The sequence below is a fragment of the Lactuca sativa genome, chromosome 9 (genome assembly GCF_002870075.4).
Source record: "Lactuca sativa cultivar Salinas chromosome 9, Lsat_Salinas_v11, whole genome shotgun sequence".
Classification (NCBI taxonomy): domain Eukaryota; kingdom Viridiplantae; phylum Streptophyta; class Magnoliopsida; order Asterales; family Asteraceae; genus Lactuca; species Lactuca sativa.
The window spans coordinates 21,334,403-21,351,653 of NC_056631.2; the positions used below are offsets into that span (position 1 = coordinate 21,334,403).

The following is a 17,251-nucleotide window of genomic DNA, read 5'->3' on the forward strand; positions in this document are numbered from 1 at the left end:
CTAAGAACTGGTACAATCGGCGGTCCGATTCGATTCTTAATTTCGACCGACTTCGGTTCTCGGGCCGGTTCCAACCGGATTGGTTCCTTTGCTTATCCCTAACAAAAATCCAAGCCAACGCGTCAAAAAATGAATATACTAACTCTCATTTTATTTAGTATTATATATATTTTTTCTAAAACTTCTATAAATACTACCCTTCCCTCCAAAAACCTCCATTAGTATTCAACATATGATCGACCATGCTTAAGTTATGGATTTTTTTCTACATCATCTTCACGTTTTTAGCGGCTAGCCTCATACTAATCACCATAGCCTTTTCACTTCTCAATCTCAAAATCTTCATAGCAAACTCTATCAGAAACCCAAAATACCCTCCTGTTGTCGGAACCGTATACGGTAAACTCTTCTACTTCAACACCCTCCATGACTACCTAGCTGATATTGCCCGGAAACACCATACTTTCCGGCTTCTTGCCCCAAATCAAAGCGAGCTATACACAACCGATGTTACAAACATCGAATACATACTTAAAACCAATTTTGATAACTATACCAAAGGCCAGCATAATAAGGACATTATTCAAGACGTGTTTGGCTATGGGATCTTCGCTGTTGATGGCGTTAAGTGGAAGCAGCAGAGGAAGCTTTCAAGTGTCGAGTTCTCGACTAGGGTTTTAAGAGACTTCAGTTGTGCCGTTTTCAGAACCAAAGCAGCAAAAGTAGCCAGAATTGTTTCTCATTTCGCCATGGTCAACGAAGTCTTTGATATACACGTAAGTCAACTACAAAATCCGATTCTTGAAGACAACTTTAGAAAACGAAGTTGGTTTATCGAATTCTTTAACATTTTTTTTAGAATTTGCTGATGAGAAGCGGCTTGGATTCCATTTTCAAAGTTGGGTTCGGAGTGGATCTTGATTGCCTAGAAGGATCTACGGAAGAAGGGAACTCATTTATCGATGCGTTTGATGATGCAAATGCTTTGACGTACAGGCGCTACATAGATCCCTTATGGAAAATTAAACGTTTTCTCAATATTGGGCGTGAAGCTTCTCTTAAGAAGAAGATCAAATTGATCAACGATTTTGTTCTCAAGTTGATCAGCAGAAGAAGAGAACAATTACAAACACAGAAACACCATGTAAATTGTTGTGTAATTTTCTTTTATTTAACGAATAATTATTTGGATGAGTTTTTTACAAAGACATGCCATTCATTTGAATTTTGATATATAACTAAGCTAACTTTTTTATTTTTTTATGTAATGTGTTGATTTCCAAGAATCACAAGGAGGACATACTTTCAAGATTTTTGGTCGAAAGTGAGAAGAATCCGGACATGGATGATCGATATCTCATGGACATAATCCTAAATTTCATTCTAGCTGGAAAAGATGCTAATGCGAATACTCTTTCTTGGTTTTTCTACATGCTTTGCAAGAACCCAGCAATACAGGATAAAATTGTATCAGAAATAGAAGAACATATCGGGTATCAATTAGGAAAAGGGGACAATGTTGAAGATTTTGTGGAGCGGATTAGCGATGAAGTACTTGAGAAAATGCATTATCTCCATGCAGCTTTGTCTGAAACCTTGAGGCTATACCCCGGAGTGCCCGTGGTAATTAATTACATCTTAGTTAAACTTTTGGAAGTCAATTATGTTTTGTGAAGGGGTATATGGTCAAAGATTTTTTTTTAATTCGGGCAAACATGCAGACTATATATTTCTAAATTTCTAACAATATCGGCATAATATAAACTGAAAATTAAAACCGAAAGATAGTTAATTAACTTGATATTATGAAAATGGAAAGTTCCTTAATCATGTTTGTTGGTTGTTTGCAAGGATGGAAGAGTTGCAGAATCAGATGACATTCTACCCGATGGTTATGAGTTGAAAAAAGGGGATGGTGTGTACTATATATCCTATGCCATGGGAAGAATGTCTTACATTTGGGGAGATGATGCCGAAGATTTCAAGCCTGAAAGATGGCTTAATGATAATGGCATTTTCCAACCAGAATCTCCTTTCAAATTCGTTGCATTTCATGTGAGTAAACCCCGCACATAATTGGTGCAAAAAAGTGACGTTATACTTTGTAGGTTGTATACTATAAAATGAGTATAATCAGTTGTCACTGGAAATATCTGATTAATTGGTCGTATTTGCAGGCTGGTCCTAGGATTTGCTTGGGGAGGGATTTCTCTTATCGTCAAATGAAAATAATGTCAATTGCTCTTCTTAGATTCTTTCGCTTCATATTATTTGATGAAACAAAAAAGGTGAATTATAGAACGATGTTTACATTGCATATTGATGGAGGCCTTCATCTCGTCGCATTTCCAAGAGCAATAATATAAGTTCTTTGCTTATGAGCATTTGGACGTGTGATTTCAAAATGATTATGTTGAATAATCTGATCAGTCATGTCATGTTAATATGATACAACATAATAACTAATTTGTTGTAATATAACGTGATTTAATATATAAGAGCTAGATAGTGTTCGGATATACTTGTAAGTGATGAATAGGCGTCTGAAGTTGTAATAATCACTTTTGATGGTATTAAATGTATGGAAGAAAGTCGCCAAACATTAAAACGTAATTATCATATTATACGTGATGGCAAAATAATATTGTACTCACTTTTTATATACATGTTGTAAAAAGTCATTTAGAAGCAATCTCGACTAGAAGGGTCATTTTAAAAAATCTCAGGAAAGTTACCAAAACACTATAAAGAAAGTTACCAAACATCAGTATGTACTCATTTAGAAACAATCTCAACTTGAATATGGTTATTCGTCTTCAGATCATTGTATTTGTTTTTTCATTACAAGCTAAGCATGATTCGTATAAGAAGGAAAAAAAAAAACACAAGTATAAAAAACGAATTACCTTGGAGAAGTGTAAATATAGATCGATGTATAAAGTCCTATTTCAAGACTTTATTTGCCAATATATTGGTTAGTTTTTCATAAAATTGTGCTGTGTTTGAAATTTTAAAAGAAAAATAAATTTTCTTTTTGAATGGCAAAAAAAAAAAAGCTCAACAAACATTTCCGCTTCTAGTGTTGATATCGTGTTCTTCATCCCAAATGGTTAACACAACACAATTAAAGAGCTTATAGCTCGTTGTATTTTATGTTGATATCGTGTTCTTCATCCCAAATGGTTCCCAATGATGTAATTTAATAATATATAAGGGTGGAATGTATCTATATTTTCCATTCCTTCCCATCCACTTTTTTTCCTTTTTACTTCAATAAATCTCATCTCATAACACATGAAGCCTATATTTTCAATCCCACTTAATTTTTTATTTTAAAATAAATACAAACTAATAAAAATCATACAAAACTAATTCATAAGATATCAAAAATGTACAAAACTAATTGAAAACATACAAACACATTTTGACTAACACGAAAACAAACAAATTAAAAATCGACAAACATGACACCACAAAAATAACATAAACTAAAAATTAGTATATTTAGTTAATACTTAAAGATATATAACATGAAAAACACAACAAATAAATGCTAAATCATCATTTCGTGTTGAATTTTGAACACCACGACATCATGTTTTTTACACTTGACACGAACATGAATTTGAATTTCAGTTTCGTCCTAATTTTGTTGCGTATATTTTTGTCATGTCATATCATAAATTGTCACCACAGAGAGAGAGAGAGAGAAAGAGAGAGAGAGAGAGAGAGAGAGATCTAACTGGTAAAGTATATCCCTTTGGAATCACTTTGGTGGTACCAGCCCATCGACGGATTTGTTGCACCAGTGGTACCGACCTACCCCGCAACGCTATCGACGGATTTAAGTGTATGTCATTGTTTAAAAAAATATGTTATAGTTCTTTTTGATAGTTTATTAATTTTTCCACATAAGACTTTTAGCAATTTTGATTTTAAAGAATGATATGTCTTTACATATCATCTCCAAACTTTTTTAAAAATTTAATATTCATTCTCATCTATTTGTAACATCTTAAAAGTGTCCTTATCTAATTTATAGTTTTGAAACATATACTTGATATTTATACATTATATAGTTTTAATAAATAAAAGATGATAAAACTGTTCAATCGAATATTGCAATATGAAAAGTTTTAGGGTCAAATTGAGATGATATTGACATGAAGAGTTAACAAGCGACAACACAAAATAAGATTAAGTTGTTGAAGAAACAGAAACAACTTTCCACTTCGATTGCACTATCACCCTCAAAAATGATTTATTGAAATAGTAATAAGCTTAAAATAATATTTCATTCAATATTCTCTTAGGTTGGAGGGAGGTTTCGAGAGATGACATGTTAGATAAGGGTATGGTGGTTTCACCGTGTCTTTGAACCCGCTCATATATTTCCCTCTTAACTTGTACCATATGCTCCATTACTTGTACCATTGGGAGTAGGTTAAAAGATATAAATTATTTCTATCATGGGTTGGAAGTAAGAGAAGAAAGGAAAATTGATGTGACACCTAGGCGATAAGTGGATTGGAAATGCCAAGGGAAAAGAACTCCTTCCACCCCTTAAGCATCTATAAATGGTCAAAAACCAAAATCCAAATCAGACCCACAAAAATATTTGTTAGGATTCACGACCTATTGTTGGACATTTGATGATTTTGTTATGTTAATGATGTGTCTTGTTCTTGTACTTGGTTTGATATTCCATTATCAGTAATATCATTTATTTTTTTCTCGTGAAGAAAATCTTTGCTTAATTTTGTTTGGTGCATATGATATATGTATTTCTAGTGAGCATTCTTTTGTTTCTTTTTTCCCTATTTTCTCAATGGAATAACATATAACTTGACTATATTTTCTTTAACAACAATTCATTTCACAGCCTAGCCTAGCCTACCAAAAACCATGAAGCAAAGCAAAAAAACAAAAACACATATCTTTAGGTATAACATGTTTATATGTTTGAGTGAGACGCTAAAACACTAAAGTTTGAATGAAATACAAAGGTCAATTCTTATAACGAAAAATTAAATCAGTGTTTTTGATTTTCATCTAACATAGCTAAAGTATGGTAATTCTAATCAATTTAAGAACCTACAAAAAGTATCCTCGAAGAATTTGGCATTTCATCTTGTAATATCACGATTCCAGGTATGAGATTTATTCTTTCTTAAGCAAGTTTCCCTTGGAACTCGACAAGTTGATGGCCTCAACTCGACGTGTTGGAAGGTTTTGGGTCGCACATCTTTTTGGACCAACTCGACGAGTTGGCGGCTGGATGAGAAACCTTAAATTTTAGTGTTTGCACCCTATATAACCTCCTTAAGTCCTTGAGGCTAATCTTTTACCAGCCTCCAAACCCTATTATCGGCTTTATGAACCCTAATCTTCATTTCATCTCATGTTGTTTGTTAGTGTGCCATTTTGGAGCAAAAGAAGGAGAAGATTGAGAGAAGGAGGCAAGGATCTATCAAGCTAAGCTCTCATCTTCAGTTTGCACTCTTCTAGACCATTGTAAGTATTCAAGATCCGATTTCTATCTATCTATATAGCTAGATCTTGAGTTTGGTCCCTTTTTCTCCTTATTCTTGGATGTTGCAATGGATGTACTTCATAAAGTTTGCAACTTTATGAATCTCTAAGTCAAGGTGGCCTTTTAGTGGGTTAGATCTGGTCTTTTGACAAGATTTGATGCCATACATGGAGTTTAGGTCATATTTTCCCTTTTTGACCCTTTTTGGGTTCAAGACATGCATTGGACATGCATGTCTATAAAGCACCAACCTTTGGGACGTTTTTTAGGCTAAAATCTCTTCTGGAAAAGTTGGGTTCCAGATCTCAAGGATTTTGTGCTTAATGGTTAAGCCTGTAAGTTTTCAAGCCTTGTGGAAGGGTTTTGAGCATTTGGAGTAGCCCCAAAGGATAAAGTTGAAAATTTTATCCTTTAAGACACATTTGGAGTTCAGATCTGAGCCTCAGAGTCCATGGAATCGAAGAATCATCCGAATGTGTTAAGCTAGGGAAAACTCGGGGAGTTTTCCAGCCAACTCGACGATTTGGCTAGGGTTTTCCCCGACTTTCTGAGTACTGTAGAACTCGACGAGTTCCTAAGTGCACTTAACGAGTTCATAAGTGCACTCGACGAGTTGGGTCAACATGGACTGTTGACCTTGACCGTTGACTTTGACTTTGACCATGGTTGACCAAGTTAGACTTTTGAGGGCATTTTGGGTATTTCGAGATTTTGATGGGTTGGTCATGATGGTTGTAGCCATTGATTCGGGAGCTGAGATTCGGAGTTAGACCTTATATGTTATGTACTACTTGTGAGGTGAGTCTTTCTCATAATACTTTTGGGTCGAAGGCACCAAGGCCGACCCATTGGTTTGATAACCAGATATTTGTTGATATGCAGAGTATGGTATAGATATGCATGCTGGAATTAATATGCTAGTCTGGTAGATCTATAGACTACCAATAATACTGTCTATTTATTTGTATGATATTATATGTTATATGTCGACATATTGTGTGGAAGGGTTGAGGTAGTACTGCTTTGTGCTGTAGCTAACAAACCCTGGAGTATGCCAAATATGAGTTGAGGCCAGGGAGGGCATCCCAGACTCATACTAATGACTCATGAGCATTCCAAATACGAGTTGAGGATCAGGTAGGGCATGCCAGAATCGTATTGAGGGCCTAGCGGTATTCAGTCTGTTGACTGATCAGGATGGGGAACAAGTCAGACATGAGCTGTGAGCCCACAGGACAAGCCAGACTTATGTTGTGGGCTTAAGGGTAATCTAGTTTGTAAAGTTGTGGACCCATTACATGTTATTATATTTGTGCTATTTGTTATGTATCGGTATTTTGGGGGAAACTCAGTAAGCGTTGAACTTACAACATTGGATTGTGTATCATGTAAATTAAGGGATCGCAACAAGGCAATAGCATGATCGTGCACCTTTACGATTTAGGGATTTTCTCTGATGTGAAACTTATTTTGAAAACAAATTGTAATAAATGATGGTTTTGTGGTTGTTTAACAAAGTTTAAAATTTTCAAGAATTTTTCGAATGTTACACATCTCGATTAAAAAAACACGACATAACAATCTTAAAAAACAAGATAAACATAACATGATAAAACAAAATACTTGAAACTAGCGAACAAACTATTAATTATCAACCTCCACTTATTCTTGAGTATTGCACCTTCAAAACAGGAGAAAAGACGGCTTCTAGGGTATAAATGATGTAATAGTCATGTTCAAAAATAAGACAAATACCATAAAAATCACAACATTTTTATGTGTAATTGAGAAAAACCCATTTTTTTGTTGGCTCTGGTCACAAATGGGACGTAGAGTTATCACTCTAGCCCATTTAATGATTTTCGTGGTTAACTCTGTTTTTTAACTTCTTTATTTTAATTTATTTTATATTTTTAAGTCAAAAATAAACTTGTTTTATATATTTTTTTGTTTATATATATATATATATATATATATATATATATATATATATATATATTTTATTTTTTAACTTCCTTTTTTTGTTTTTTAATATTCATTTTTTTCATTTATTTTTTGTTTTTTTTGTTTTTTCTTTATTTTCGTTTTGTCGTTTTTTTCGTTTTTCTAGAAAACCAAAAAAAAATCAAACATAAAAAATGTAATATACTCTAATATATTCATACACTTTACACCTTTCAAAAAATATCAAAAGAAATTATCAAATTGACGAAAAACAAAACGTAACAAAAATACGAAAAATATAAAAAAAAAATATTCATACACTTTACACTTTTTGAAAAATATCAAAACTAAATTATCAAATTGACGAAAAACAAAACGTAAAAAAACTAAAAAAAACAAAAAATATAAAAAAAACGATAAAATTATATAAACAAGTTTCGTTTTGACTAAAAAAATAAAAAATAAATGAAAATAAAGAAGTTAAAAAACATAAAACCAAGTTTTGGACATATGATGCAATTTTTTGTAAATTACAAGGACAAAATTTGAACTTTTATGACTGATTTTATAAAATATTTAACAGAGTTAATCATGAATATTAAATGAGTCAAAGTAATAATTTTACGTTGTATTTGTAGCCGGTGCCAACCAAAATAAACATAATAGTAAATTTTTTATCAATTATACATGAAAATGTTGTGGCTTTTATTTGCCCTTCAAAAAAATATATATATTTATAAGAGGAAAAAAAGATGGAAAAAGAGTTGGGATGAAAAAAAAACGAATAAAAGAATTAGTTAAATTTTTCAGAGTTCGGGTGCTGGATGGGAAAGGCATAGACACATGGATTGGTCATTGGAGTGTTCAGTTTTAAGTGGCTTCTCAATCAAAGGGATCGGACTACCCAAGCTTGATGGATCAAAGAGGTCTGATTGGGCTCTTCAAATCGGAGATCTCGACCCAAAAAAGTGAAACCACATAAGTGGATCTTGATGGGTCGTGGGTCATGGTGGATCTATCCCAAATGAATCCATTCTATTTTTATTCTCTTAGATTCCGCTTTATTTATTTATTTATTATCTTTTTTTGCTGTTTAGTCTTCCATAAATTTTAATCTTTTGTTTAGTCTTCCATATTTTTAATTAGTTTTATTATGTAATTAGAATAAATTATTTCGGAAACCATTAATCAATATTTTCCAACAATTAATTTAAATTAAACAACAAAATTAGTCCTCATTTATTTATCTTCAATTCTTGTGTTTCTCAAATGCATAAAATTTGAGTTTTTTTTGGGTTTTGATATTGTTTTTCTTTATGTTGTTTGTTGCTTTTTTGACTTCCCACTCGTTGTAATATGATAACTGAGGTTTATCATAAATATTAATTCAAAATTAAATAAAAAACATTTATTAATCATCTTTTTGTAACGTATTTATCATATTTAATTCATGCATATTTAATTTAAATGATCATCAAAATAGTACACTTATTAGACAATATTGATCATTTTGCGATCATATATTAACTAATATAAATTAAAATGGCATTAGGTAGGGGTGATTATTATTTCGAAGATATTTTGAACTAGGGCCATCGTGACTTGGTGTCATGGTGGCACGAAGATACTCTATTGCACCAATAGTTGTTCAGAATATATATATATATATATATATATATATATATATATATATATATATATATATATATATAAATTAAAATCAATCAATCACATATAACAAATCAAAATTGATTACTATTTTTTCATTCTATGAACCAATATGTTTTACATATAAATGATATGCTTATAAAATCATCAAACTCTAATGATCTTTATTTCCTGTTCACGAACACGAGAAGATTTAATAGTATATTTTTTTTCCACCGAAAATAAGCAAAAGATTATCAACTTTTTCTTTTTCTTTTCTCCTATATATTTTGACAATCGACACCTTAAGATTAACCTGTTAAGTAGGTAAAATTTCAAAAGATATATTTTTTTTGCAAGATAACTTATCTTAAAACACAAAAAATGAAAGTTTCATTTTTTTTTAGTTTTTGGTATCTAGTATGATGCTAACATTGGTCTCCACCACCGAATCAACATTTTTTTTTGAATATTTGTTATTCTAAAAGAAATTAAAGTCAATTAAAATGTTAAGTTATTTATAGTTTAACAAAAAAATGCTTATCTTGCCGAAAAAGATGAAATATAAAAATGGTTTATATATTTTCCGATTTTTATAAAATATTTTCAGAAAGCAAAATCTACGTTACAACGTTTTGTGTTAATTTTAACATCTTTGTTAAATCTGATGAGATCAAAACCGTTAATTTTTTATTATTTTATTATTTATTTGTTTATCAATGAACTAAATTAAATTTAGAGAAAAAGATAATTTATACTAATCTTATTTATTACTTTCAAAAACTAATAAATAATCAGTAAAATGTACACAAAATAGGCACTTCAAATGACATGTAAAATCAGTAAATGAGCTGGAAAAAAAAAACCTTTTATGCTATAAAAAAATCTTATTTGGGTGCGAAAATAAAAATAAGATGAGAAAAAGACTGTCTTTTTTCTTTGAAGATTTTAACATAAAAATGATATTTTTCTTGCAGGTTAAACGTTTATTTTTCATAGATCATATCAATATTTAAAAAAAAAAAGTATTTCTTAAAAGCAATGACGTTTAATGGTTTCTTAGCAACTTATTTATTGATTTCACATATGCTATATGCTATGTCTATGTTTCGATGTTTGACTAACCTTTGTCTATTTATTAAGAAAAAAAATATATATGAACAAAATGCAAATGTTGTCCAAACCACAACAGTCGTTTAATTTACTCTAAACCAAACTAAATTAAAATGATTAAAGTCATTAAACCATACAAATTACCAACATATAATCATTACATTGCCCTTTTTATAATTTACGTTAAAGAAAGAAGACACATTTTAAAGATTAAAATTTAGAAAACGAAGCATTCCATTTTCATTTGGATGTAATCTCAAACTCCAATAATTAATGACCGAGTCCGATTATCCCGTTTAATCAACGCCGACAAAGCTCGAGTCTTCCGCAAGTCTCAATCAAAATTTCCACACCCAAATTGTCGTCGCCGACCACTGAAAACGGACAAACTCGACCTCAGTCGTCAATCATGGGAATGCATAACCCATGCCTGCTCATTTAAAGCTTTATTTACCTTAATAACGCCCCCTTCAATGGCGTTTATGACCTCACCAGTCAGCATGTGCTTTCAATTAGGCGCCACGCTTTTATTCAAAAAGCTACCCTCGACGTGGGTCCCGAATTAGCTGGATGATAAAGGCAAACCCTCGTTTTCTTTCTTGTTTTTTATGATTATCGACCCACTTCGCTTCCATTCATTATTAGTTTCTAATTCTGTTGTTTTGATTGTACTATTTTTTTAATTTACTTAATAAATTTGGATTTTTTAGGGGTCAAAATAAAGTTGATTAGCATATTCTGTGAGTTGTTTCATTTGGGTGTCAACTCACACCTACATTCCTTCGATCTTCAATTGGGGGTTTCGGCGTTCGATTTGAATTTCTTGATTCTATCAGAAGAAGACACAATCAAGGTTAGTTTTGTTTTCCTTAACATGTATTGATGTTGATCAGTTTGGTAATATGTGTTAAATATTGTTATCATTAAAATTCTTGCAGTTTTGAATGCTAAAACAGTTGGTAGGTTAAAAACTATGATTTTTGAATAGATTGTTGAGAACTCACCATGATTAGAACAAGATTCAGAAGAAAAATAACACAAAGAAATTGTACACAATTGCAAACCCACATTCATGTCTCATAGTCAATGCAAAGATCATTGATATGCTTATAAACGTTGGGTCAAATACTGGGTGGTCAAAAGCTATCATCTTGTTAGGATTTGTGCACAATAATAATTAAAGAAAACGAAAAATCAAGCAGATAATAATCATTTAGTTAAGCAACTTACCTACATTCCGAAGATTCTTATTAGATCTGATGAGTTTCAATTATTCCTTTTATAGCATGGATTTATACAAAAAAAGAGAGAGATAATATGGATAAGATTTTTTCATTTTTTTTTTCCTTCTTCTATTCACAAATATCGTATATGATGCAGATCATGTTTAATGCTTTCTGAAGAATGAAATATGGGATCCAACAAAATTATTGATTTGGAACTTCAGGGTGCAGGATCTAAGCTGTATCCTTCTCTATAATTTAACTCAACAGCACTTTTAAATGCTTTTCTCCTTTGATAATTAAAGTCCACTTTTCAATACTCTTGAAAAACAGATATTCTTGAGTTATATAAGTATTGCCATATCCTTAATGTGATAATATTTAGTGGCTTAGAAATCTGGTGTGTAGAGAACCTCCATTTAGTTTCAGTGCCCCAATCTTCACATGGGAAATTCTTCTCAGGGAGTGCATATGTAGTTCTCCATGTAAGTCACTTTGACCAAGTCAACCCTTTCATTTAATCCTCTATCAATATCAATAAATTTGACACGGATCCATTTTCTTATTGAGCCAGACAACTTTGCTTAAAAGTGGTGCTCTTCAACACGACATACATTATTGGCTGGGCAACGATGCTAATGAGGTAAATGCAAAATTACCTAACTATCCCTAGCTTTCCAACTTTGAAATCACGTATCCAAACACAGGTTGACTCAACTCTAGCATCGGATAAAGCACTAGAACTAGATGCAGCATTGGGGTCTCAATCTGTACAATATAAAGAAGTTGAAGGTCAAGAAACTGGGAAATTTTTGTCATACTTTAAACCTTGCATCATCCCAGTTGAAGGTGTATATTACTCAGGGCAAGGGCAAGTACACTCAAAACCTCCAACTTATGAAACCAGATTGTTAACATGCAAGGGAGATCGTGTAGTGCATGTGAAGGAAGTAAGTTTTTTGACTTATAACAAAGATCACAACTTTGAGAAATGAAATTTTAAATTTGAATGGTTTGGTATAAATTATAATGACAGGTGGCATTTTCCCGTTCGTCCTTGAACCACCGTGATGTATTCATACTTGACACTGCATCAAAAATTTTCCACTTTAGTGGTTGCAACTCAAGTATACAGGAAAGAGCTAAAGCATTGGAAGTGGTTCAGTATATTAAAGAATATAAACACAAGGGAAACTGTGATGTAGCAGCCATAGGTTTGTTTGTCATTTTTTATTGTGCTAAATGCAATAAATAGCAACTTACTTTTATTTTTCTTCTTAATATGAAGAAATGAAAGTAGGATGCTATGAATTATAATAAACTAATCAATGAAAGTACATTGCTATTTTGTTAGAGGATGGAAAGTTTGTTGGTGATGCTGAAGTGGGAGAATTCTGGAACTTTTTTGGTGGTTATGCCCCTATTCCCAAGGACCCACCCTCCACTCAAGAACAGCCTCAAAGTTTATCTGCTAAATTATTTTGGTGAGTTACTTTCAAAAACTGCATAATTTATTTACTTATGTATGCAACAAAAAAAGATCCTATCTTTTTAAGAGTTTTATCTTATGTATTTGATACCACATTTCATGGTGTTGCCAAATCATCAATATACAACACACTAAGAGTTTTGTAATACTTTAAACTTGTGGTTTATTATGATTTTCTTCAACAGGATAACACTTCAAGGAAAGTTTACTCAAAGTGGAAGTGGGAGGTTGAAAAGGTCAATGCTTGAGTCAAACAAGTGCTACATGTTGGATGCTGATACTCAAATTTTTGTTTGGATGGGAAGAGCTACCCACATAACAGAACGCAAAACATCAATCTCAGCAGCAGAGGTACTCTGTGTGTGTGTGTTTAGTGTGTGTAATTTTATGTGGATGAATCTTGATCTGGATTCTTGATCTTTCATACATTTATAGGATTTTCTTCGTGCTCAAGAAAGACCTGTAAATACCCATTTAGCCTTTTTAACAGAAGGTGCAGAAACTGCTATCTTCAAGTCATATTTTGATGATTGGCCTCAAACAGTGGCACCAAAACTTTATGAAGAAGGCCGAGGGAAAGTAGCAGGTGATTTTATAAATATTTTTCTCCCACCAACAAATTTTCTGAATTTAAAAAAAATAAAAAAATCAGAATAGAGATTTAAATCTTTAACAACTTTCCAACTTTAGCAATGTTCAAGCAAACGGGGTATGATGTGGAGGAGCTTCCAGATGAAGATGAAAAGTCACATATCGATTGCAATGGTACACTAAAGGTTACTTTCTACCAAAATGCTTCTGTAATTTTTTGTATTGACAAGAATCTTGCCATGTCAGCTTTTTTATATGTGGATATTCTTTTTTTTTTTTTTTTTTTTTTTTTTTTTTATTGTAGGTTTGGAGGGTAAATAATGGTAAATTGTCCCCTGTTCCTGTTGTGGAACAGAGAAAGCTTTATAGTGGAGATTGTTATACTGTGCAGTATATATATTCAACCAATGGAAGAGAGGAACGTCTATTTTATATTTGGCTTGGAAACAAGAGTTGTGTGGTAATAACAAACTTTAATATCAATTTTAAGCTATAAAGTTACAGTTTTTATTGTAGATTAAATTTATATCTGAGTAATAATACCTCGATTTATTTCTAACTATGCAGGAAGATAGGGAGGATGCGATTTCTCTTACAAGTGGTCTTGTTGATTCAACTAAATTTGAGCCAGTTTTGGTTAGCTATCTTCTCGATTCTTTGAAATTTTGAATATTATTATTTGCGTAATTGATATGTTAAATTTGTGGCTTGATTTTAGGCTCGAATTGTTGAGAACAAGGAACCGAGTCAATTCTTTTTGATATTTCAGACGCTTATTATGTTTAAGGTTTGCATTTCTTTTTCCGAAAGTGATATTTCAGACACTTATTATGTTTTTCTAATTCTAACTTGGGCGTTTTGTTATTCTTTAGGGTGGTATGGGTTCACGATATAAATCATTTATTGCTGAAAAAGGTATTGATGATGAAACTTATGATAATAAAAAAACTGCCCTTTTCAAAATTCAAGGAACAAATCGTGACAATATGCAGGCTATCCAAGTTGATCAAGTAAGAACCTTTTCCCCCCCAACATGTAAAATCACCGTAATTAAAAGTTGTACGTTTAAATTCTAAGATTTATGGTTATTAATTAATTAATTAATTATTATTGCAGGTTTCTCGATCTTTAAACTCATCATGCTGCTACATTTTAAAGGCTCGTGATGGATCTATCTTCACTTGGCTAGGAAATCTCTCCACTACACGAGATCATGATCTTTTGTATGGGATGTTAGATTTGATAAATGTTGGTGCACTCTTTTCATTTTACTTCATAAATCACTCTCATTTATCAAGATTCTTTGTACCCAATATTGATAATTATTATTTTTTTTTGTCAATTTGTAGCCAACATGGCAACCTATATTAGTAAGGGAAGGTAGCGAACCAGATGTTTTCTGGGAAACACTTGGTGGAAAGACTGAATATCCAAAAGAGAAAGATATAAAACGATTCATTGAAGATCCACATTTGTTTGTGTGTACATACATGAAAGGTAAGTGAAAATATCTACATATCATTTTGTTATTTTTTTTTCCTTTATAGTATAATGCAATTAATGGTGGTTCCTGGCTGTTTTTGATATCAGATGTAAGTGATCTCAAGGTACAATCTTGTATTTTATTTTCTTAAATTCAATTTCCCATTCTTTTAGTTTTCTTTTTGTAACTTTTTCAAATTTGTAACTTTCAGGTGAAAGAGATATTCAACTTTACACAAGATGATTTAACTACTGAAGATGTGTTAGTACTTGATTGCTACTCTGAAATTTTCGTGTGGGTTGGCCACAATTCGGTTGTTAAGTCAAAGCAACAAGCACTTTCTATTGGTTTGGTACAATTTCTTTAACACCTTTTATAATTTTTTTTAGTGACTTCACTTGCAATGTTATGTGATTAATGTAAACACAATTTCAAACAATTTTTTTTTAATGTAGATTATGTTCTTTGTTGTATGACTATGACAGGCTTTTCTCAAGAAAGATGTTTTGGGAGAAGGCTTATCCATGGATGCTCCTACATACGTTGTTTCAGAAGGGCATGAACCACCTTTTTTCACTCGTTTCTTTGAATGGGATGCTTCAAAGGCAAATGTACGTAACAAATAACATTTCCCTTTTTTTCTTTTCTTTTTTAAAGAAAATACAATATTGATATGCGTTTTCTTTTTTGTTTCGTTAGATGCTTGGCAACTCATTTGAACGAAAGCTTGCAATTCTAAAAGGCCAATCACAGAAACTCGAAGTAAGAATAGAAACTGTTTACACATTTTTGTTACTTGTTATTTATTAAAATTGATTATTTTAAATATGTAAAATTTCTCATTTCTATTTTAGGCGCCTTTGAGAAATTCACCTAATTTCAACACGAAAGAGACGACTCCAAGAAGACCGTCTCCAACTCCAAACGGGTTTAGAAGACCGTCTCCAACTCCAAACGGGTCAAGAAGACCGTCTCCGGGACCCGCCCCTAACGGGTTGACTCGGAGACAGTCTCTTGACTCGTACACGATTAGAAGCACATCATCTGATGCTTTTTCAAGCCCTGATTTTAATAATAATACCACGAAAAATCGTCGATTTTCTAGTCCTCCAATTCCCAGAATGATCCCTTCAGCATCTTCCCCTGATGTTCGCACTAAAACAGGTATGTTTATTTTTCAACAATCGCATGTGATTCGCTCCTCCATATGAAGTTTGGTTTAAAAATTATTATTTTTATTTTGATTCTCATGGTGGACAATACGTGATTAGGACTCTATGATTACACAACTGATATTCACTAGGTCTAGTAGAGATTTGATTCGGGTCAAAATGTACATGTTTTGGATCAATATAACTCAAACCTTTCTTTCATCATCACAGATACGACACCAAGTCTTCCCACCAAAGATTCGGGTCCCATTCCCAATCAAGATGGTGTAAAATTGGTCAACTATCCATACGAACGGGTAAAAGTCAACTCAAAAGATCCAGTTCCAGACATAGACATTACAAAGAGAGAGGTACTTTGAATTTCAATCTCCATTTTCATTCAAATTTAAAACATGTCTTCTTCACACTGCTGACTTTGTATATTGTTGGTGTTTGTGTTTTGTTGTGTTGTGCAGGCTTATTTAACTGAAGAGGAGTTTGAAGAGAAATTTGCCATGCCAAAAACAGCTTTTTACCAGCTTCCAAGGTGGAAACAAAACAAAATCAAGATGTCTCTTTATCTCTTCTAGACCTTCATCATCATTTTTTTTGTATGATTAAATGCTTTGTAATATGATTGCGTTTGTAGTTAAGCGTGTTTGTGTTTGGACCAGATGACTATTATTTATAAGTCATTTGTTGTTTGTATATTTTGATTTGATGCTCAGGAGATACCCAAACAAAACCACGACAAACCATAATTATCCGAGTCAAGTTGAGTCTAGTTGATTAAATTGGACGGATGTACTACACTATTACACAATATCGGTGTGTTTTTTGGGTGTATATATATATATATATATATATATATATATATATATATATATATATATATATATATATATATATATATATATATATATATATATATATATATATATGCCCAAGTGATACATAACATTCGGGGGTGTTTGGGATTGCTTATTCAAAACAACTTATAGGGAGAAATTAAATATCCTCCTACCATTTATGAAAGTGTTTATTAGCTTCTTCGGTATCAAAACAAAGTTTTTTTCC

The 17,251-nt window shown here is 32.1% G+C and overlaps 2 protein-coding genes across 2 annotated transcripts; both read left to right on the forward strand.

Moving 5' to 3' along the window:
- Positions 1–204: 204 nt before the first annotated feature.
- On the forward strand, positions 205–2,613 carry LOC111880081 (cytochrome P450 704C1). The gene is made up of 5 exons (XM_023876489.3): positions 205–776; positions 860–1,144; positions 1,285–1,623; positions 1,852–2,055; positions 2,178–2,613. Exons 1-5 carry the CDS (start codon positions 243–245, stop codon positions 2,364–2,366), a joined length of 1,551 nt encoding a protein of 516 aa, XP_023732257.1. The 5' UTR covers positions 205–242; the 3' UTR covers positions 2,367–2,613.
- An 8,249-nt stretch (positions 2,614–10,862) lies between these two features.
- LOC111880067 (villin-1) lies at positions 10,863–16,882 on the forward strand. The gene is made up of 23 exons (XM_023876477.3): positions 10,863–11,090; positions 11,618–11,701; positions 11,846–11,945; positions 12,035–12,103; positions 12,168–12,410; positions 12,497–12,674; positions 12,815–12,944; positions 13,135–13,300; positions 13,385–13,535; positions 13,640–13,725; positions 13,845–14,000; positions 14,108–14,176; positions 14,259–14,327; positions 14,413–14,550; positions 14,657–14,788; positions 14,890–15,037; positions 15,131–15,147; positions 15,235–15,375; positions 15,509–15,634; positions 15,723–15,785; positions 15,878–16,187; positions 16,406–16,545; positions 16,651–16,882. Exons 2-23 carry the CDS (start codon positions 11,649–11,651, stop codon positions 16,762–16,764), a joined length of 2,799 nt encoding a protein of 932 aa, XP_023732245.1. The 5' UTR covers positions 10,863–11,090; positions 11,618–11,648; the 3' UTR covers positions 16,765–16,882.
- The last annotated feature ends 369 nt before the right edge of the window (positions 16,883–17,251 follow it).